A 22698-nucleotide genomic window follows, 5' to 3' on the forward strand; every position below is an offset into this window, starting at 1 on the left:
TGTCAGAAATGTTGACAAACAAACAGATAATTTGATAGCTTTGATGACCAGTTAAGTCTAGTGACAGGGATTAACAAGCAGTCAAATCATCCTAATGAGAAGATTTGTTGAGATTAAGCCAGGTAAATCTAGTTACATTTGGTAGGTTTCAGTGGGATTTATTAATCACTGGCTAAATTCAGAACATTCTTAACAGAATGTTAAGAATGTTAACTCTGCAAGTAAGGAATAATAAATGTCAGTGGCTTGTCATGTCCAAGAAAGTTTGTGCTGATACCTACATAAAGTTATCCAAGTCAAATTATCGTAGGTTTAAATAATTGCTGCTTTGTACTGAGGTTGCTGATATCAACCTTAAAATCTATGGTTTAAGGTAGAAAGGGGCGATCATCTGGGTTTTGCTGCTCCTCATAATTTTTCCAGTTGCAAACTATTAATACTAATATTTTAATATACAGTAAATAATTTTAAAAAATCATAATTATTTTATATCAGGCAGCTGTTTTGTCACTGATGTATTGAGAGGATAATCCAATTTTTTTAAAGAGGTCTTAAATATTGATATTTTTCCAGTGATAGAAATTATAATATTATAATGAGTTGACATATAATTCAAACAGGTCTTTTAATTATTGAAAGAATCAGGAAGGGTGTGGCATATAATCTTTTATACTGCAGTATGACAAATTCCTGGCATTTATTGTACTAAGACAGCACTGCAGGGCACAACAGGGTAAAAGAATAGAACATACAGCGAGGAGGAAGCCTATTGGATGTACAAAATGAACAATAGTGAATTAAAGTGAATGAGAAAGCAAGTTAGAAATTGGATGGGGGTCTAAAATGGGCTATTAATTTATGACTTGTTTTTTGGCATCACAACAAACATTTTCTCTCTCATAACCTTGCAGTGTGTTATACTGCAGGTTCAGTGCCTGTGTCTTAGAAGTACTCTACCTCTTAAATCTATGCATCGATCTACCTTATAAAAGCAAACTATGTAATAGCATAAGAATGTAATAAGGACAGGCATTCATCATAAGGTCTCTTGAGCTTTTTCCTCCATTCAAGAAAATCATGTCAATTCTTCTAAACCACCTAACTATCTCAAAAGAAAAAAGATTTTATACATTATATAGCATTTTTCACCTCCCTTTCAGAACATCCCCATATGTTCTATTGTTGCTATTCTAGTCAACCCTGCTGTGCTGCCGTAATACAGTACATGCCAAAAATCTGTTATAAAGCACAAGGCAGAATAGTCTTGATATTGCATCCTCCCTGGATCCTTGTATGATTAAAAGGTTTCTGTGCATACATTCAGTGTTTCATATGTGAGATGCAAAGTAATTTAAAAGTGGGCTATAAAGTAGTCTTTACTCTTCGAACAGATGAGCTATTGACTCAATAATAGTTTTAAGTGCTTGCAAGTTGCTACCATTTTACATTTCTTTTGATGATTGAATTGATTGTATACTTCAGTGTGATTTTATTTTCTCTGTGCATCTTTTCAGTTAGATTTTACTTGTGTCTTAATTTTGCCATGCATTCACTATGATAGATATTTTTGTTACTTGTCTACCCGCTTCATTTCCTTGTCAAACACGAGTCAAAAATCCATTTGATAAGAGGAAGTCCTGATGAAGGGCCTCGGCCTGAAACATCGATTCTTTATTCCTTTCCATAGATGTTGCCTGGCCTGCTGAGTTTCTCCAGCACTTTGTGTGTGTGTGGTACTTTTGATAAGAAAATAAATGTTTGACCCACACTTGCAAGTACAGGAAATACATATAAAATCATGCCAATTATTCTAAGTCTTCTGTATAACTGTGTAATATCCTAGGTCTGATGCTGTTATTGAACAAAAATCTTATTGAAATTTTTATTTTAGAGCATAGTTTGATTTGTATGTTTGTGACTGCAAAAAATAGTTGCAGCACTTCCTTGTTTGCAATGAAACGCAAAATCAGTCGCTTTGGAAACATGAAAGAGGAAGTGGAAAATTTTATTTACAAGATACTAGGAACTTTAGAACTGGAACAGAATTTGAAGGTATGTCTCACTAGATGGTGGTACGACAATTAAAAAATGCCATCTAAAAACCTAATTGAATCTTGGTCTTGCCTGAAACAGGATGGAATATAAAAATGAGACATCTATCACACAAAGTTTTGATCAGACCCCATCCAGAATGTTACACTTAGTTCTGGCACCAGGCCTCAGCAATCATATATTGACCACAGACAAGGTGCAAGGCAGATTGACTGGGATAATATTGGAATTTAAAGGGTTAAATTACAAGAACAGATTCTATAAACCTATTTGTCCTCCCATTAGTTTATAAAAGCCAAGAATGATCCAGTGGAATTGCCTAAGCAGATAACGAATTCCATAAAGTTTAAAGTAAAAATTCCATTTTACAAAGTAAATGGCAGGATACTTGGTAGTGTGGAGGAGCAGAGGGATCTGGGGGTACATGTCCACAGATCCCTGAAAGTTGCCTTACAGGTGGATAGGGTAGTTAAGAAAGCTTATAGGGTGTTAGTTTTCATAAGTCGAGGGATAGAGTTTAAGAGTCGTGAGGTAATGATGCAGCTCCATAAAACTCTGGTTAGGCCACACTTGGAGTACTGTGTCCAGTTCTGGTTGCCTCACTATAGGAAGGATGTGGAAGAATTGGAAAGGGTACAGAAGAGATTTACCAGGATGCTGCCTGGTTTAGAGAGTATGGATTATGATCAGAGATAAAGGGAGCTAGGGCTTTACTCTTTGGAGAGAAGGAGGATGAGAGGAGACATGATAGAGGTGTACAAGATATTAAGAGTAATAAATAGAGTGGATAGCCAGCGCCTCTTCCCCAGGGCACCACTGATCAACACAAGGGGACATGGCTCTAAGGTAAGGGGTGGGAAGTTCAAAGGGGATATTAGAGGAAGGTTTTTTACTCAGAGAGTGGTTGGTGCGTGGAGTACACTGCCTGAGTCAGTGGTGGAGGCAGATACACTAGTGAAATTTAAGAGACTACTAGACAGATATATGGAGGAATTTAAGGTGGGTGGTTATATGGGAGGCAGGGTTTGAGGGTCGGCACAACAATGTGGACCGAAGGGCCTGTACTGTGCTGTACTATTCTATGTTCTATGTTCTATAAGGTAGATACAATGAACCAATATTATTTGTTGAGAGGATTTAAAACAAATGACCATTGTCTTTTGAACAAAACCTTGCAAATTGGGAACAAAATCAGAAAGCACTTCTTTTGTATAAGTGGTGGTGGAAATAAGAAACTCATGCTGAAAATACTGTGGATGCTGGATTGATTAAAATATTAAAAATTGAGTTGAATGGATGTTTGCTTTTGGGGAGATGGAGTGTCCAAGGCTAATGGCTGAAAGGTGAATAAAATGGGTACAGATTAGTAATGAACCAAATAAATGGTGGTATAGATTTATAGAGATGGATGACTTCTCTGTTCTGTGTTATTGGTTACTTTCAGCCAACTTTTAAAATTTCCTATTGAATAATACTTTTGCAAGGTGGCATTTCCCAGAGAGGATGGGTTTATCTCATGGTTTTGATCCAAGTAATGTTTCCTTTCACATCTAATTATCCCTTCGTGAGGAATTGGGAACATTTTGGGCTTCCTACGGGAGGCTGGCCACCTGACCTGTATCGACATGACTGAGTGACGGTGAAAAGAATGTCCTACGTTGTCTATTTTTAACACATTTTTTTTTTGGGTTCAGCTCAGGTCTGATATGAACAATACATTAAGTCCTTGTATTTCATGTCAGATTGGGTGGCTGTTTATAGATAACTGCACAACTTTATAAATGTATTGTTGCATGAGAGTGAGCCTATTTGGGGCTCTACAATGCTTGGTGCTGTGTGCTCTGACTGTGCCTGACTCAGGTCTGGATTTCAGTCTTGTTCTATACTTGAGTCTCATATCTACCTATCTTCCAGTACTACCATAATTTCAGTCATTGCTAAATGTACTTCTTCTATGCTAAATTCTGATTTGTGGCATTCATATTGCTTTTCTCCCAAAAAAGTTACCTGAGCCCTTTGCTTGGTTTTGTATTTGCTTGAACCTGTTTTGTCTCCAGTCAATTCTGTCAGATTCAGTTTGCTTTGAAGATCTAAACTTATGAATTCAATTGTTCAAAATTGTTTGAGGTATTTACTTCCAATCTTTACAATTATTTGGTGGGCTGTTCGAAACTTCAGAGACATCTTTTAGGTCGCAAATATCTGATTCGTTTGCTCAGCATAATCCTTCCTTGCATCTGTCTGTTTACTCGGGCTGCTTTTTTTAATGTAATTTGAGTATTTATGCCAAAAGCTAACAGGTCATCTGTTAGCTTGCATAGATACAGTGCTAGTTCGGAGAGGGGCCACTCGCAGCTCACGGCAACTCGTGCCCCAATAAATTAGGTTGATTATTTATTCGCCCAGAGTTTTTGGTGAGAAATAATTTTGACATTCTCTATTTAAATGGAGGAATTACGACAGCTTTGGCAGCACTGAAGGAGTACACCTTTGCACAGCGAACTGTGGAAATACGGAAATTGCTGCATATGACTCCCTGCTCTGCCACAAGATGTAGTGCTACAGTAACCTGCAGGACTAAATTAACAAATGCAAGTTACAGAGATGAGTAAACTGTAACAGAAAAAGGCACCTGAAAGTGTTATGCCTTTTTGGATGATATGTTACTGAAGTCATGACATCAGTGATGGGGAAATTAGACAGAGTCTGAATAGGGGGAGTCAGCATGGCTATGTCATGCTTGTTGAAGCTTCTAGAGTTTTATGAAGATGTAACCAAAAAGGCGGATGAGGGCAGGGGAGGGGATGCTGTCATTTTGGGTCTTTGGTAAAGTCTTCGACGAAGTCCTAACATTGTAGACTCATTTGGAAGGTCAGGTTCCATGGCAACCAGGGAGAGCTAGTTAAATGGATTCAAAATTAACTCAGCGGTAGGAAGCAGAGTGTTTTTTGAAGGTTGTTTCTCAGAATGGAAGCTGGTGACTAATGGTGTGCTACAGAGGTCTGTGTTGGGACCCTTGTTATTCTTTATTTATGTAAATTGATTTGGATAGAAATGCCCAAGGCTTGATCAGTAAATTTGTTGATGGCACAAAATTAAGATGTGCTGTTGTATAGTGAAGAAGGTTATTGTCGATCACAGGGGGATATTGATCGTTTAGAAAAGTGGGTTGAGGAGTGGTAAATAAATTTCAATATAGTTAAGAGTGAGATGATGCATTTTGGAAAGACAAACTAGATTAAGGCTTAATCTAGGCTGGGCATGAGGTAACGGAACAGAAAATTTAGGAGTACAAGTGTATAGTTAGTTGAAAGCAGTGCTGCAGGTAGACAGGGTGATGAAAAGAGGTGTTTAGCCATGATCAGTCAAGGCATTGAGTACAGCATTTCAGATGTTATGTCGTATTTGTGTGAACCCTTGGTGATAGTGCACTTAGAGTACTGGTTACCCTATTATAGGAAAGACAAGGTTAAACTGGAAAGTATGTGGGCATGATTTACAAGGATGCTTTCAGTATCTGAAGGCTTGAATTATACAGAGAGGTTGCAAGGCTAGGTTTTTATTCCTTGGAAAGTAGGAGGATGAGGGATGATCTTATTATAGAAATGTTTAAAATTATGAGAGACAAAAGACTGATAGTAACAGTATTTTCCCTGGGGTAGATGAGACCAAAATGAGGGATGTAGATTTGGGGTGAGAGTGAAAGGATCTAAAAGGTATCTGATGAGAACTTTTTTCATGCCGAGGGTGTTTAGAGTATAAAATGACCTGAGGAAGTGATTGAAATGGGTAGAATTTTATCGTTTAAGAACCACTTGCATAGGTACATGGAGGGACAATGCTTAGAGGGATATTGGCCGGATAGAGGAAATTGAGACTAGATGGCTGGGCCAGGACTCATTGGGATAAATGCTCTGTGCTATTCTATTCTATCATTCTACGACTCTGCTAGTCCATGGTCACTGCTTTATAATCTCTGCAGCTCAGCTGTGTTGATGTAGAGTCAAACAGCACAGAAATAGACCCTTTGGCTCACTAAGTCTGTGAAGACCATGAAATGGCCATTTATATTAATTCCATTTTTCATTCTTCCTGTATCCCTTTCAACTTCCTGCAATTTATGCTACTCACCTCCACACTAGGGCAATTTACACTCATCAGTTGACCTACCAACACACAGATCTTTGTGATGTGAGAGAAAATCATAACACCAAAAATAAACACATGCAAAGAAGGCATGTAAATTCCACACACACCACAATGGAGGTCAGGATTGAACCCAAGTCACTAGTGTTGTGTGGCAACAGCTCCACTGGCTACTCCACTCAATATCTCATGCTATTGAAAATAATAACCTTTTTTAATGTTAAAAGTCTGTTTGCTGCAAAAGCTTCTACAGTTTCAGTTGCATGTTAACGTTTGAAAAGTTGGCCTTCAAATGTATGTTTTGCTGTAACTGGCCTCAGTTAATTTAATGATGTCGCCATTTCTAGATACCAGAGGTTCCTTACAGCTGGCTGATGCTTGGAGAAATCTGCGCCGGTGAGACTATTAAATTGTTGAAGGCAGCGACAAACCCTGTCCAGAAAACCTGGTTCTTATTCATTCTCCTGCTCTGTGATTATACAGATTTTATCTTTTTTCTAATGTTGAGAGACTAATCCAACAGTTGCAGCAATTGTTAAAAGGCAGAATAAATGTGGTTTTCTTCCAAACAAGAGGAAATCTGCAGATGTTGGAAATCCAAGCAACGCACACTAAATGCTGGAGGAACTCAGCAGGCTGGGCAGCATCTATGGAAAAGTGTACATTTGATGTTTTGGGTCAAGACCCTTCAGCAGGACGAGTCTTCTTTTTGTTTACTTTTTCTTCCTTATAACACTTTCTGGCAAGTTTCCTTGCTAGTCTGCGATCACACATTGATGGTGTGGAATATTGAATTCCTTATTTATGTAATGGACCCTTTGGTAAATTCTGAAAATCTCCAGTGTTTCAAAATATTATTTAACTCCCACCCATTTCATTGATGATCTTCTCTCTTAATGGAATTCGAGAGTTTTTTAAAAAAAAATCCTGTTCTTTGCATATTTTCACTTAACTACTTTGCATATTTTCACTTAAAAGTACTCACCTTGTTCTAACTTTCGGTTATTAGAAGTTCAATTCTTCTCAGGGTCTCGATAATCTCTCAATAAATGCTAACATACCTCTGCAAAAAGGGGTTAAAGTAAACTGGATATCTGGTGACCCAGCTGTTGCTGGGACTTGAAAGACTAAGTTATGGAGAGAATTTGAACAGGTTGGAACTTTTTTCACTGGAGTGTAGAAGAATGAGGTGTGATGTTATAGAGTTATATAAAATCATGAGTGCAAAGCTCCCAGTCTTTTTCCCAGGGTTGGGGATTCAAGAAAGATAGGTCATAGGTATGAGTTGAGAGGGGAGAGATTTCAGAGGAACCAGAGGGGCAAATTTTGTACCCAGAAGGTGGTCAGTAAGAACTGCCAGAGGGAGTGGTTGAGGCAGGTACATTAACAACATTTAGAAGGTAGATGGATAGGAAAGGTTTTAGAGCAGGGGTCCATGGGATAAAAAAGGTTGGGAACCCCTGATTTAAAGGGATACGAGCCAATTGCAGGCAAATGTGACTAGTTTAGATGGGAACCTTGGCCAATGTGAACCAATTGGGTGAAAGGACCTATTTCCATGCTATATGACTCTCTGACCCTCTCAGAGAAGAAATTCTTCCTTATTTCTGTCTGAAACAAATGACTGTGTTCCCTAGTTCCAGACTAGGGGAAACACCCTCTCAGTATCCTCCCTCATAATCTTACATATTCAAATACATCAACCCTCTTTCTTCTACATTCAAGTGAGGTAAAAGTCTAATTTGCTCAAAGTAATATGTCAGTCCCTTCATTAACCTACTGAATGTTCTCTGCACAGTCTCCAATGCAAGTGTACTCTTCTTGAAATATTGACACCAAAACTGTGCAGTGTACTCCAAGCACGGTCTCATACTGCATCAAAACCTGCTTGTAAAATAAAATTGGAAATTGGAAAGCCAATATTCTATTAGCGTTACCATTTATAGGCTTTGTGTGCTATGATCTAGGACCACAGTTTCCATTGTACTGTGATATTTTGTCAGCTCACTCCATTAATACAAAAAAAAGTTTTTCATTCTTTCCATTGTAGATGATCTGATATTTTCCTACATTATGCTTCATTTGAAATCTTGCCTACTACCCTATTTGTATCCACTGGTGGGCTCTTTAATTCTTCTTGACAACTTATTAACCTACCTGTCCATGTATCATTGCTGAATATGACTACAGTATACTCAATCTCTTCATCTGTCATTAATACAATTTTTAAATGGTTCTGCTAGTTCAAATGCCAGTTTGAAAACTACCCGGCTGTTTTCTATTAGTTAGCTGATTCTTTGTCCATGCCAATATTTTACCCAATCCTATCTTCTTCTGTGCAGTAATTTTATGTGGAATTTTAATGGATGTCTACTAGAAATCCACATCTGCTTGTTTTCCTTTATTCATTCTATTCATTACACACTTAAAGAACTAGAGTGAATTTATCAAATGTGATTTTCCTTTTCTTTAAACCAAATTATCTGTACTTGACTACCTTATGATTTTCTAAATTGAGTGGCCATTGCCACCTTAATTTTCGATTCCAGCATCTTCCCAAATGATAATGTTAGTACAACTAATCTGTAGTATCCTGCTTTTTTTCATTACTGAATAGTGATGTTACATTTTCATTTATCAGCCCCAGATCACACCTGATAGCCCTTCAGACTTCTGTGGTGAACATACTTTCTATTTCTAACTGTTATGCTACATTAAAAATTGGTTCATATTTAAGTAGCCTTATCACATTTTAATGGTTATCACAAAATGTTATGGTAAAACTGAATTACTTTTTTTTAATTTGCCAAAGGAGCCAGTCAGTATAAGAGAACAATTAAATAAAAAAACACATAAATAGGCAAAATTATCCTAAGTAATGCATTGCCCCGGTGTTACATCCAGAGCACGCAGACCATGCAGAGTAAAATAGTGAGCATCAGGCACAATGAGCCGGTTTATTGTGTTTGTGCATCATATACCAGGGGCTCCCTGGGTTATTGATGTCCTGATTTAACGGAAATCTGATTCTATGCAAATTCTCTCATATGTCGGTAAATTATTTTTCAGGATCGTAATAATACAGACATCCCACCTCTCCCAGGAGTTCCAGGAGTCTTCCACATATCGATAGTGGCTCACTGATGCCCGCAAATTATATACAATACCCCCGGAAATCGATTTTTTAGAGAGGGAGAGGGAAAAAAAAGAAAGAGAATGAATGAATCCTGCTTTATCTCTCTTTGTGCTAAGTAGACCTATCAGTTTTCTCTGTGGGGGGGTTTTACTGTCGACCTCTCTCTCTCTTCCATATTCCATCAGTTCAGTTCCTGCCCTCTGTAATGACGCTGAAATGATCCGAACAACTGTCGGTGATGAAGCACAAAAGCCTGGCGAAGAAATTCCCAAGGCTGGCGGTGCCAACCTGACTACGCGAGGCTGTCCTATATGGGTGGGGCGCATTGGTGTCTTAAAGGAGATTAGAGCAGGGTTTAAATTGGAGCGAAATTCCAAAATCGTCTGCTAAGACATCTTTAAAAACGCGCACGCAGCAAGCAAATTCTTTGGGGTATTTTTTCCTGAAACACTTCCACTTACAGGTACATTAAAGCCCACGATGGGCTGGGTTTAGGTTTAAGCACAGCCATTTCAGAAGAAAAAACAATTCTAATAAATACCCGGCCCCCACCGAGGTCTCCTCATTATGACAGTGAACTGTTTACCTGTGCTGTGCACTTTATATGCATTTTAAATTACACTTTATTAAATAATATGGTAATATATTGTTTTATGTGGTGTGCATGATATATGTATTGTGGCTACACCGTGGTCCGGACAGAGGTTGTTTCATTTGTGGACAATCAGCCAGACGACAATAAACTTGAACTTGAAGAAACAGAACTTCTAAATCACTCATTTAAAATCCCCCATTTCGATGTAAGAAATTAAGTTCTGATCCCGACTATTGCAGGCAATCTGTGTGTGAGTGTGTGTGACTATGGACGTATATGCGATCGGACGTTGTCCAAATGGATGTTAAGCGGCACACACCTGTAATAAGGATACACCTTATGCTTTTATTTCTTTTAGGAATCACAACCTATTAGGGAGGCTAAGCACAGGGAAGGCTGCTCAAGTATTTCACAGTTCTTTTCAGCAGAAAATCAAAATCTGACAGAGAATGTTACTAGAGCTGAGGTGTACTTTATATCTTCCATCGTTGAGCATAACCTGCCATTCCAGGTGTGTAAGCACACAGGCAAGCTATTCAGGAAAATGTTTCCTGATTCAGAAACAGCAAAAAACCTATGCCTGCTCATCAACCAAGACAGCAGCTATTGTGAACACGGCACATTAAGACAGAATTCAGAAGTCAGCTGTCTCACAAAACACTTGTGATCTGATGTCTTGCAAAATTAACAAATTCATTGACACAGACTGCTATGAGGTTGAGACTTCCAGTTGAGACCTCCCTGAAACAAGTTTTTGCAGGGTGGGATGTCTGATAATACCACAAAACGTTTATTATTCATTAATGATTGGTTACAGTATAGATATCGTTAGTTTAATTGTGGTAGTGTCAGGGTGAATATTCAATGAAATGAATGAATTGTGGTTGCTGTATGTACAGCAATATGATATGGATAGCTATAGGCAAGGAACTTTTCTGACTTGCAGTGAAATTAACTTATGGACATCTCAGTACTGCCTGTATTACCTAAGCGGGTAAACAGAACGCACAGGACCAATACAGGTTGATTGAATTTCCTCAATCAACCCACAGGCCTGATGGAAAGAGAGGGAGAACTTGCCTTATTTTTGGGTGCCATTTTGGCTACAGAAATAGAATGTAAGCAATGTACTGCATACAGTTTGTTGACCTATAAACCTGATGTTTCATATCAACATTAATGTGACTTAATTTTCTTGTTTAAGGCAGCCCAGGAAAACCTGCCATGCTGGTAATTTGATTCCATGCTGTGCCTTAAAGCAAGCAGCATTGTAAACAATATACCTCATAGAATCTCTGGTGCATGGAGATAGGATTTTAAATAAATAAAAGACAAATAATTGCATGTTTTGAAAAATCATTAAATAAGTATTAGATTAATTGGATGCTTGTATTTGCTCTCATTGCTGCTCTGTTTAGCTGCAGATTACAATGTCAAACAACTGTTTTACTGGAGATTGGTTTTAGTTTTGCCTTTCAATTAAGGGTAAACTATTGCTCAGCATACCTACATAACTACACCCTGATTGTATGTTTTAACAACATGACATAGGAATGGTAGGTAGTGGTCACATAAATTACCAACAAAAAAAAACACTCCAATTCTCAGTATTTTCTGAATTTTAAATAAATTACTTCTGTATAAGTAAAGCCTGGAAAGATTTTCCATGCGTCCATATAAAAAGGCAAGTGATTGCATGAAATTCTCCAAGAAATGTTTTTAAAAAAGGAGGGAGCAATTGGCCCGTCTTCTGTACAATATGAAAATTAAGGTGCAAAAACACAACTGACTGCAGATTGCAGACTATCTATCTATTATTCAATAATTATTACCCTAATTATTTCAATAATTCTCATAAAAGCAGTTGCTAGACTTGTTCTGCTTTGTTTCAGAGGTGGAGTTGAAAGTGAAATCCAAACAGAGAGTATCGCAGTCACCTTCTCAATGGTAACTTAATGCTTTTTCTTAAATCTACCAATAAGTGGAGCTGGAGAATAAATGTTTTGTTCAGTAACCATTGCTATTCCATTTTCAATCTATTGTTCCCTTCCTGTTTTCGTCCCCAAATCCCCGATCAGATTGCTAGTCTTGGTTTAAAAAAGCTGATACATCTTCACTCTTATCTTTTAGCCAGAGGGTGGTGAATCTATGGAATTTGTTGCCACTGGCGGCAGTGGAGGCCAAGTCATTGGGTGTATTTAAGGCAGAGATTGATAGGTATCTGAGTAGCCAGGGCATCAAAGGTTATGGTGAGAAGGCAGGGGAGTAGGACTAAATGGAAGAATGGATCAGCTCATGATAAAATGGCGGAGCAGACTCAATGGGCCAAATGGCCGAGTTCTGCTCCTTTGTCTTATGGTTTTATGGTCTTATCAAAGCAATGAACCACCTCAGAATGCCTGACAAGGATCCACATCTCACTTGCAATGTGCTCAAGGCCAAATTGTTTGCGCTCTTCTGCAGCCTGCTTATGAGTTAAAACTGCCCTATGACAAGCTTAAGCCTTTAAATTTCACTGTTATGTATATTTTTTTCCAAAAATCTTGCCGTGTTGCCTTTTTTCTTGCCCATATCTAGTCATAACAATAGAATTTTTTGTAATAGGCATTTAAAGATCATAATGTATAATGAAAGCTATACATCTGCCTTATCAAATTATATAATATCTAAAGTACCTTTCATTTTGCACTGATATCCTTTCTCTCTGGAACCGTAAATTTGATTTTTGTTCCTCTTTTGTTGTTTGTTTTGGATTTCCAACCAGTGTGACCTTTCTGTTTCACATTAATTAATCACACTTTAAAAATACTGCCGACATTTACAGTATGTATCTGTCCTTGCAATTCCACTATGGCACAGAGGAAACTAAGCATTCAAGACCACGTCACAGGCATTTCACATAGAATCTACTCGCCAAAAATCCCACTGATCAGAAAATGTCAGCTACCCATTGGAAACATTTCCATTTGAAATATACATTTTTTTAAGTAATACAGTTCTTATTTCTGCACTCAAACGTAACCAATGTCTCTTTAACCACTAGACACTTTCCATGTCTCCTTATGACGTAGTTGGAGGCCCTTTGGCCCTCTGAGTCTATACTGGCTCTCAGAGTAACGTCATCATTCTCCCATTCCTATTCTCCTATAACCTACTTCCTTACTCGTGCTCAATAATACTGTCTCAGCTTCCCCTCCATCGTCATCCTTCCACCATTTACCTACATAAGGGGTAATTATAGTAGACAATTAACCTAACAACCAGCACATCTTTATGTGAGGAAACTAGTAAACTGGAAATCCATGTGGCAACATAGGGAACTTTAAATGGAGAGTGCATGAGATTGGGATTGAACACGGGACATTGGAGCCCCATTGCTGCCCTAAATTTACAAATTATAATTAAAAATATTGCTAGGTGTTACAGTAACGCAACCTTAACATTGAGACAGTTGCAAATTCAAGAGCAAATTGGATATCTGTCTATGGAGCAAAACATTTATTATTGTGTTGATTTCAATGTAATGAGAATTAGGAGTGTTCTGCAATGATTTGATAATGTGCTTATTGAAACAGATCTTTTGGACCACGGCATCTACACAGATTACTAAGATCCACCTACAATAATCCTGCTTTGCTTTTCACATCCTCATCAGCTTCATTTTCCTCACCCCCGACCACCACCCATCCACATCATGGGTAATTTACAGTAGCTAATTAACTGACCCATCCAGCACCTACAGGGAAGGCAACTGGACCACCCATGGGAAAATGCGTAAACTTCACAGAAGCAGTAGCAGAAGTTAAGATTGAACCGATGTCTTTGGATCTATGAGTTACTACATGTGGCACCATTGTGGTCTGCTAAACCTCCAGTGGAAACTGGCTATTACTATGTATGCCTTCCACAAAATGCATCCACTGACATTTTCTCTGAACTTTCATCTAGTATGAGGGGAGAAATACTTTACTGTATTAACACTACACATTATTCTGCTCTAGTTCCTTACAATTAATGTAAAACTGCATCCTCTGAGCCAAGTTCTGTTTGCACATGATTAATATGAATACAGAATATATTTGTAGAGTGATTTCAAGCCTAAAGCTGCTTTTCCAGATTGGGAAAATCATAGATAAATAGAAGGTAGTTATCAACCCATCTTTTATAATGCTATTCAGATGCCTTGTGATAAAAATATTCTTTTCATGTAAGGGTCATATCAACTCATTGTAAAAAGTGAAATTTCACTAACTAACATTCTACAAAGCCTATTGCAGCAGATGCAAGTTCAAAGTCTGAGCCATTAACGTTTACAGTAATCCTGATATTTGTCAAAGTGTACTTTTGAAGTGAAGTTGCTCGTTAACTCATTAGGGTGTGGCCTCATTTCAAGCCATATGTTTATAATAAACTGTATTCCTTACCCGCACCAAGATGTGTCGTAAAAGTACTCAAAAAACCAAGGGAGAGCGGTGATCGAGCTGTGCAATATTGGAATCTATTTTTTCTTATGGAACTCCCCTTTCTGACTAACCACCTATAGCTTTGTACCTGCTACAGGAGCTTGCTTAAAGATTGAACAATGAAATGTGCAGCAAAATTAAAGTAACATATTGCATTAAAACATACACCTCTCAAATCCACGTACTGTTTCTCACAAAAAGTGAATGCTTGGCTAAAGTCCACAACACAACAGTTTACGAAAAACATGCTGATTGTCGGTCACCACTCTACCTGTCGTACTAAGCTTGCATATTAAGGCTAAGGTGCTACTCACAGGCACTGGAAGCTCAAGGTGTGTAGTAACAGAACAGGTCAGTGATCCGATCCAGTACAAGGGATGAATTTTCCAAAAGACATGCTAAATACGAGCTGAACATTTTCTGAGTATTTCAAAAAAATATGACAATGCTGTTCATCTTGACAACTCGAAGTAATAGGTGTGTCACCTTGGTCAATTTGTCTATTTATTTAAATGTAATGAAACAAGAAACCAGAAATATTGCTGCATCATGTATTAATTATTAAACCAGCCAAAAGTTCCCACTCAATGATTCAAGATAGAAGATTAGTTTCCGTACCTGAGGCTTAGACTCGTTGAGTCAGGAAAGGTGGCTCTGATTATACGTCCTCATGCTTGGTTTCCTGCACACCTTCTACCTTTGAATTTAAGATAGATGTTTGAAGCTGCTTAGTTCTGGATTTGCATGACCTCTCATATTGCTACATTTCGCTAAAGTCATTGGTTATTAAAATACCATGTGACTGGAAATCAAAATAAATACCTGTATTCTCACTCACCAACCTGCAAGTGCTTTAACCCCTTCCTCATCTCTCCCTCTGGGCAATATTTTGCTGAACACAAGCACTAAACCAACAAATAATTTGTAATAATATTTAAGAGGCATAACTCAAATTTTACTCATAATAATGTTAATTTGAATGAAATGTTAGCCTCAAGCAAACCTGCTCATTCTATTGATTGAAACATGGCAAATTTATGTGTGCCGTGAATGGGAATAATGTACAACTGGATTAACCTTGTATTTTCTTGCGATGTTATAATTTTGTGGACAACACAGTTTATTTCCTTGTGTGTTTCATAAAGTTACACATGATATAGCATCAGATCACAATTGTCAAATTGAAATTAATACTAGAGTTTATTTCCTAATGAGAGAACTATGTGGAAGCTAAAGACATATAACAAGTGATGAACTTATTCAATTTATACAGCACTCTATACTCAGGAAAAAAATAGTTCCAGAATTTTTTAATCTTAACCATTTCCATGCAACTGGTTTATAATTGATAATCCCCTATACAATTGCTCTCCCATTTTCTCGTCTTTTAAACCTGTGATATTGAAATAACTAGTCTTGCCCTTTCTGAAGTCCACAATCAACTCTTTGGTCTTACTGATGTTGAGTGTAAGGTTTTTGTTGCAACACCACTCAACTAACTGGTATATCTCACTCCTGTATGCCTCTCGTCTCCATCTGACGTTCTGCCAACAATTGTTGTATCATCAGCAAATTTATTGATGGCATTTGAGCCATGCCTAACCATATATTCATGGTTATACAGAGCAGAGCTGTGGGCTAAGCACATATCCCCGCGGTGCACTATTGTTGATCGTCAGTGAGGAGGAGATATTATTACCGATGCACACAGATTATCCTCTTGCAGTTAGGAAGTTGAGGATCCCATTACAGAGGGAGGTACAGAGGCCCGGTTTGTTGCAAATATTTGTCTTTTCCATATATGCTAATGGAGAAGGTATTGTGCCAGTGAGTGGCATTATTGAGTCTACTCCAGGCCATGAGATCTAAAAGGTTCATACCTCAACCTATCAACCATACGCAAATACCCATGAAGTGGAAAACTGATGGGGACTAAGTATTGCTGGATAATACCCACAGTTTCTACCTTCACATATCCTTGCCAGCTGCATAACAAAACTATTTTGCTGGGCTGTTGAGCTGATTGAATATTGGCTTGGGATTAGGACATGCTTAAATTGATTTAAACCTATTTATTATAATATTTAGCAAGGTGCAGTGAAACATTTTGTTCTGCATGCCATTCATACAGATAATTTAATTACATCAGTGCATTGAGTTAGTGTAAGGGAAAAGCAATAACAGGATGCTGAGTAACAGAGAAAGTGCAGTGCAAGCAGACCATAAGGTGCAAGGCCAAGATGAGATAGATTGTGAGGTCAGGAGTCCATCCTTTTGTACTAGAGGACCATTCCATAGTCTTACAGTAGTGGGCTAGAAACTGTCCTTGATTCTGATGGTGTGTACTTTCATGCTTTTGAATCCTCTGCCCAATAGAAGGGTGGTAAAAAATGAAATAACACCACATGATGTGTAGGAACATCCTGGTGAAGGCTTCTTCGTCACTTTCCCTCCTATGTACTCTACGTGGCATTTCCTTACATTGCAAAGGAAAGCAAGAATTAATTACAATGGATGATCAGACCTGTATCCTGCTGTCGTCTTAATGCTGTAACTTGCTCCATGTGGAGATACTTTACCAACTGTAGATCACCAATCAATTTATTCTGCTGTTCAGCAGAATAGTTATTTTGCTTATTAAATTAAAGGATGTCTTTGCTGCATATTGCATAATGTTCCATTTCAGGAATGGTGTAGTACAGCCTGGTGTTGAATACAGCAAGCCATACACTACTCCAGCATGCTTTAAACCTGAGCTCAAAAGATCAAGCACTTTAGACATTGCTATGGCTAGGTTTTAATTCCATTCTAGCTATTTGTCATTTTGATTTAAATGACAAATTGCAGGTTTTGTTTTGGTGCTGGGCCTATATCTACAAAGAATTTTATTCCATTTTCTTAATAAAAAGCATATCATTGGCAGATACTTCCAACCCATTTATGAAGGTAGAGACATAAGTGACTGCAGATGCTGGAATCTGGAGCAACAAATGATCTGCCAGAACAAAAGGTTGAGCAGCCTCTGTGGGAGGAAAGGGATTGTCAATGTTTCAGGTTGCAATCCCGCTTCTGGATTTATGAAGGCAGATTTGGAATTAGAGAAATCAATGCCAATGACTAATCCATTCTGCCACCTGATTTACTACAGAAGTCTGTGATTTTGTATAAATTGATAAAAATGAAGAGATCCAGTAATAAATCCAATATGGAATGAAAAAAACACTTCTCAGAGAGAAGACAGAATGTGAAACTCTGTTGGATAAAATAGTTGGAAATATGCAGCTGAGGGAGAACATTTGATAAATAAAGGAATAGATATATAGAATATAACATAAAGTCAATATACTGGATATTGATTGGAGGGGAAGACTCATTTTGTAAGGCATAAGCGATTTCAAATAACTTTAATTTTTCATTGCTGTAACATTTGAGTGAATGTGTGATTTATTTTATAATATATTAAGGAGTACCTCTGGTTCTTTTGTAAAGATTTACTTGGTGTCACAGTAACTTCATTAAAGCTCCTGGGGTGTTCTCTTTTTAACAAACAATAGTTTCCTTTTCAAGCCTGCATTGCTGAAAATCTTTCCTTTGGCCCTATTGTCTGTCTGTGAGTAGTGAAGTGAAACCACATGGCAAGGTCTTCAAAGTTTAAGGCATTTTCTCAATAGTAACTGCATTCCTTACAGAGGCAGGTAAACTTTGAAATGTTCACATAACTGGTGTCAAGCTCATGAGAGCTCTTTGCAACTGTTTGGCCACTGCAGGGATGAGACAAAAGCAAATGTTAAGTAAAATGTAATTATTTTGATTATTTGGGTTGTTAAATATAGTTATTAAAAACACAGTTATTCAGGAAACCATTGGATATTCTCAATGAGCTTTTAAAGTTAGTTACCTTTCATCTTTCCCTTGGTCTCTTCCCATTTGGTCATTAAAAGAGTCACCAGAGGTGACAAATCCAATTACCACCAGGAAGTAAGCAAGCTAGTGTCCCGGTGCAATCACAACTGCTTGGACTTGAGTGCCCTCAAACCCTATTGACTTCTGGAGCAATGTATCTCCTCTCCACTCATCACCAACAACTCTACAGTTAGCATTGTTTCAATGCTCAGATTCTTGGGCGTCATTATTTTGCAGGGCACCACGTGGGAGAATCGAATCACCTTCACTAACAAAAGGCTCTGCAAAGGATGTATTTCTTGTGGCAGTTGGTAAAATTCCATTTTCCCCAGAACATGCTGGTGCAATTCCACACTGCCATCGTAGAGAACATCCTTACATCAGCCATTACTGTCTGGTTTGGTGCAGCATCCTCTCACAATATATGAAAACTACAGCAAACTGTCAGGACAGCAGAAAAGATCATTGGCTGTGGTCTATCATCACTGCAGGACAAAGAAGCAGGCAGGAGAAATTGCAAACACCACTCACCATGAAAACTGCCTTTTCTAAAAGCTCCCTTCTGGGAAGTGCTATAAGGCTATTAAAACAAAAAAAAATCACACCATTTAAAAAATTTCTTCCCTGCCCCACCCCAGGAGTTAATCTTATCAATCATTCCAGTTACCTCCCCAACCCCGCTCTATCTGTTACCCCTGTCACTGCACTGCACAGTAATCACTTTAAACCCCATTTTATAATGCTATTTACATTGTAGGTTTGCGCTGCTGTTCATGCTTTATACCATCTCTAACTTTATTTTTTATATAATTCTTTATTCTTTATAATTGTTGAATGTTGATATTTTGTTTCATGTCGCACCCTGACCAACACACTACAGCAAACTCGCAATAAATGTAAATGTATATGGCAATAAAGTTTATCCTTGATCTTCCCAATAGCACATAGTGTGGGGTTGAATTATCTACCTATAGAAAGATTTGGTTACATTTGATGAGAAGCTTCCATTTTCTGACACTTGTTATGTTATGACATTCCATTTGCCAGTATACTGTATAGGGTACAGATTATTTTGAATGGATGACATTGTCCTTAACACGTATATGTTAAAGCCAAATGCAAACAGGAAACATCGGAAACACTTACCAGTACTGGCCAGTGTTGGTGGAAAGAGTGACAGTTAATGTTTCAGGTTGAACATCTTTCTGTTAGGTTTTTGCAGATCCTGGCTGACTTGCTGAGTGTTTCCTGCAATTTCTGTTTCAATTTCAGATTTGTAACAGCCGCAGTTTTTAATTTTCATATTTTAATCCAATTTTTGTCAGCTTTGTTATTGGTTAATTGAGATAGAAAAATTGCTGGCCATTCAGTTGTGACTGTGAACTAAGTCGACCAGATTGCAGCTGAGAGATAGAAAAGATATAAAAGATCTTTATTCAATTTTCTGGAGACATTCTGCAGATGCGGGAAATCTAGAGCAACAGACAAAATGTTGGAGGAATTTAGAAGAACAAGCTTCTGAAGAATCCATTTCTCCGCTCTCCACTCTGTACATTTCTCTTTTCTCTGCAGTGATAGTTTATACTTACACAAAGGCAATAATTAATAATAGCTATAATTACTTACTTAATTTTATGTTTTGAAAGCAGACAGTTACCTTTTACAGAATAACATAACAGGAGCACACCCCATCTCGCAGAACTACTTTGAATATTAAAAACTGGTATCTGTTCCAAAAGCCTCTGAGCACAAAGTCCAGACACTCAGGATACACTGGTTTTACAGCATTGAGAGATGGCTTCATGTATATACAAACAACCAGAGTATTAAGTGAAAAATTAGACCTGTCCTGAACCACACATTATGTGGCAGGGATATGCCTTTAACAATGTTTTAATACATGAGATGGCCACTTAATAGCTCCCCTGATCTCATCACGAAAGTTCAATGAGCACAAATTGAAATGAAAATTCATCTACTGCGTAGTCTCAGTGGTGCAGTGTCAGAATGTCCCACACCCAATGCTTTTTTGCTGGCCTTAAAATATCAATGGAAGCTGAAATATAAATGGTATTTCCTGAATTCCTCATTTGAATTAACGATTACTATATCTATACAATTACATAACTCCTACACAATCTACTGCAAGTTAAACTTATTCTGACAAAAAGAAAATGAACATTTGACCTTTGTCCATTGGAGTGTTCCTGTTTGCTTGCCTTTTAAAAATTATTAACAAGTACAAGCAAATCCCTGTCAAACCCCAACAGACCATATTTACGGGAAGAAGTGTTGCATCCTCTTTTCCAGTTATCAAGGAGTGCAGCCATCTTTTTATCTGAAGGAAGTGTCCAATGAGGCTGCCTTTTGGGCTAAATCAAACTCAAAAGAGAATTTTCTCTGAAGTATAAGAGAGGGTGCTGAAAGTTGTCATCAGCCTTCCAGGGCATGTTGTATGGTTTCAAATTGAAACAAAAGGATTCAAGATTCAAGTACATTTATCATCAAAGAATACATAAATTATACGTTTGCTTGCTTTCAGGTAGCCACAAAGCAAAAAACCCCAAAAGAACCCAATTTAAAGAGAAAATAATAAAAATAAATGACCAACACTCAATGCACAAGAGAAAGAATGAAAATACAAGTCATGCAAACAATTGAAACGAACAACAGTGCTTTTGAATATGAAGATCACAACATATATGAAAGTGTGCACCTGGAACTAATTTACAATAAGCAATGCTGAAACAGAGCAAATTTTCTGGTTTGGTCACTCAGTATTGGTATTATTATTCCTTCAGATGTTGTGGGACGAGCGTAGGCTAGAGTTTCCTCTACCTAATGCCAAAAGAACTTTTTTCCCTTGCAGTAGCAGTACAACAATGTTCTGTGATGTTTTACATTGCAAAATATCTCAGAGTATTTCACAGATGAGCTACCAAACAAAAAAAAATGACACCAACCTATGTACAGAAATACTTGGAAAGCTGAACAAAACACTTGATTGAAGTGGTAGATTTAAAAGCAGTTGCTTGAAGGAAGAAAGAAATCAGAGAGGATTGGAGAGGTTAATTTCAGATCTTAGGGCATTAGCAGATGTCTCAAGGTTATCGTTAGAAGTGCAAAGGAAATAGGATTACACGAAGGATCAGTATTGGCAAGTGCAGAGTTGAAGAGCTGTAAGAAGTTGCAATAAGTGAGAGGCAGTGGGAAATTAGAATATCAATATGCGAACATTAAATTTGCACCATTTCTGTACAGGGATCCCATGTTCATGTGGAGTGCATAGATGAGTAGGGCCCTGCGGCAGCAATTCTTCCTGTGTTTCTACTTGAAATATAAAATTATTTGAGGGACTAGCAAGAGTAGAGGTAGTTTGTTATGGATTGTGGGTTGGAAAGATATTCAGAGATGAAAGGGCATTGAGCCGTTCACCCTGATCTCCTCCTTTATGACAATATTTATGATTAGCTTAATCTGGTTGGCCAGAATCTGTACTTCAAAATACCAAGCATAATTCTAAGCATAATTACGTCCACAGGAAGAAGTCTCCAAAGATTGATTCAATGCCAAAAATAGCCAGGCAATAACGAGCTTTATAGCTCACAGACATTTAGAGGACTGTTCTGCAAGATAATCTTTCTGACATGATTATGTAAATATAAACTACAAACTGTATTTAAAGAATCCTTCAAAAGGAGTTTTGTTACAAACTTAAAATGAATGTACGTACACCACCATGCCAGGATTCAGGTGTACTATGTAAGTGACTTTGCTGTGACTCTTTAATCAGCACTGCAAGAAAAATACAAACAATGGATTGTTAAAATATCTATTAAAATTGACTATGTAAAGGAATTGGAACTCAGATTAAAAACCTTGTTCATTTCAAAGCGATATGATTGACTCTTGTATTTGGAGTGCAGTACTTGATCCAGAAATAAGCCTCAGGTATATGTGTTCTGAATGTAATCAGCAGAAACACTGGTGATAAGAACTTTTGGCGAGAATTTTATCGGATTTGCTTGATTTTCTAGTGCATAGCAATCACAGGCTAATATTAATTCATAAACACAGATTCTGCAGATGCTGGAAATCTTGAGTAGCACATACAAAATGCTGGCAGAACTCAGCATGTCAGGCAGCATTTATAGAAAGGAATAAACAGTTGACATTTCAGGACTGATGAAAGGTCCTGGCCTAAAACATTGGTTATTTATTCCTTTCCATAAACGCTGCCTGACCTGCTGAGTTCCTCCAGTATTTGCATGTGTTACTTAATATTAATTCATCTGTTCATAATGCAAAAATGCATTCTTAACTAGAGGAGCAGGTTTGGCAACACCTGTGAAAAAAAGGTGGATCCTTGTGCCTCTGTTACCAGTGCTCAAGTGCATAAGGGC

At 37.7% G+C, this 22698-nt stretch overlaps 1 protein-coding gene across 3 annotated transcripts in view; it reads right to left on the reverse strand.

Moving 5' to 3' along the window:
- LOC140194620 (uncharacterized) overlaps positions 1–15083 on the reverse strand; it is a 30910-nt gene extending 15827 nt beyond the window's left edge. Inside the window, exon 1 of one of the 3 annotated variants that reach the window (XM_072251861.1) lies at positions 15011–15083. Coding sequence is in view for 1 of the 3 variants with exons in the window: in XM_072251860.1 (XP_072107961.1) it covers positions 9293–9323 (31 nt within the window). In the remaining 2 variants the exon portion in view is untranslated. Of the gene's footprint in view, positions 1–9292; positions 9333–14706; positions 14847–15010 lie in introns of those variants that run through there. The other 2 variants (XM_072251862.1, XM_072251860.1) reach the window with 2 other exon arrangements.
- Positions 15084–22698: the final 7615 nt, after the last annotated feature.

The sequence above is a fragment of the Mobula birostris genome, chromosome 3 (genome assembly GCF_030028105.1).
Source record: "Mobula birostris isolate sMobBir1 chromosome 3, sMobBir1.hap1, whole genome shotgun sequence".
Lineage (NCBI taxonomy): Eukaryota > Metazoa > Chordata > Chondrichthyes > Myliobatiformes > Myliobatidae > Mobula > Mobula birostris.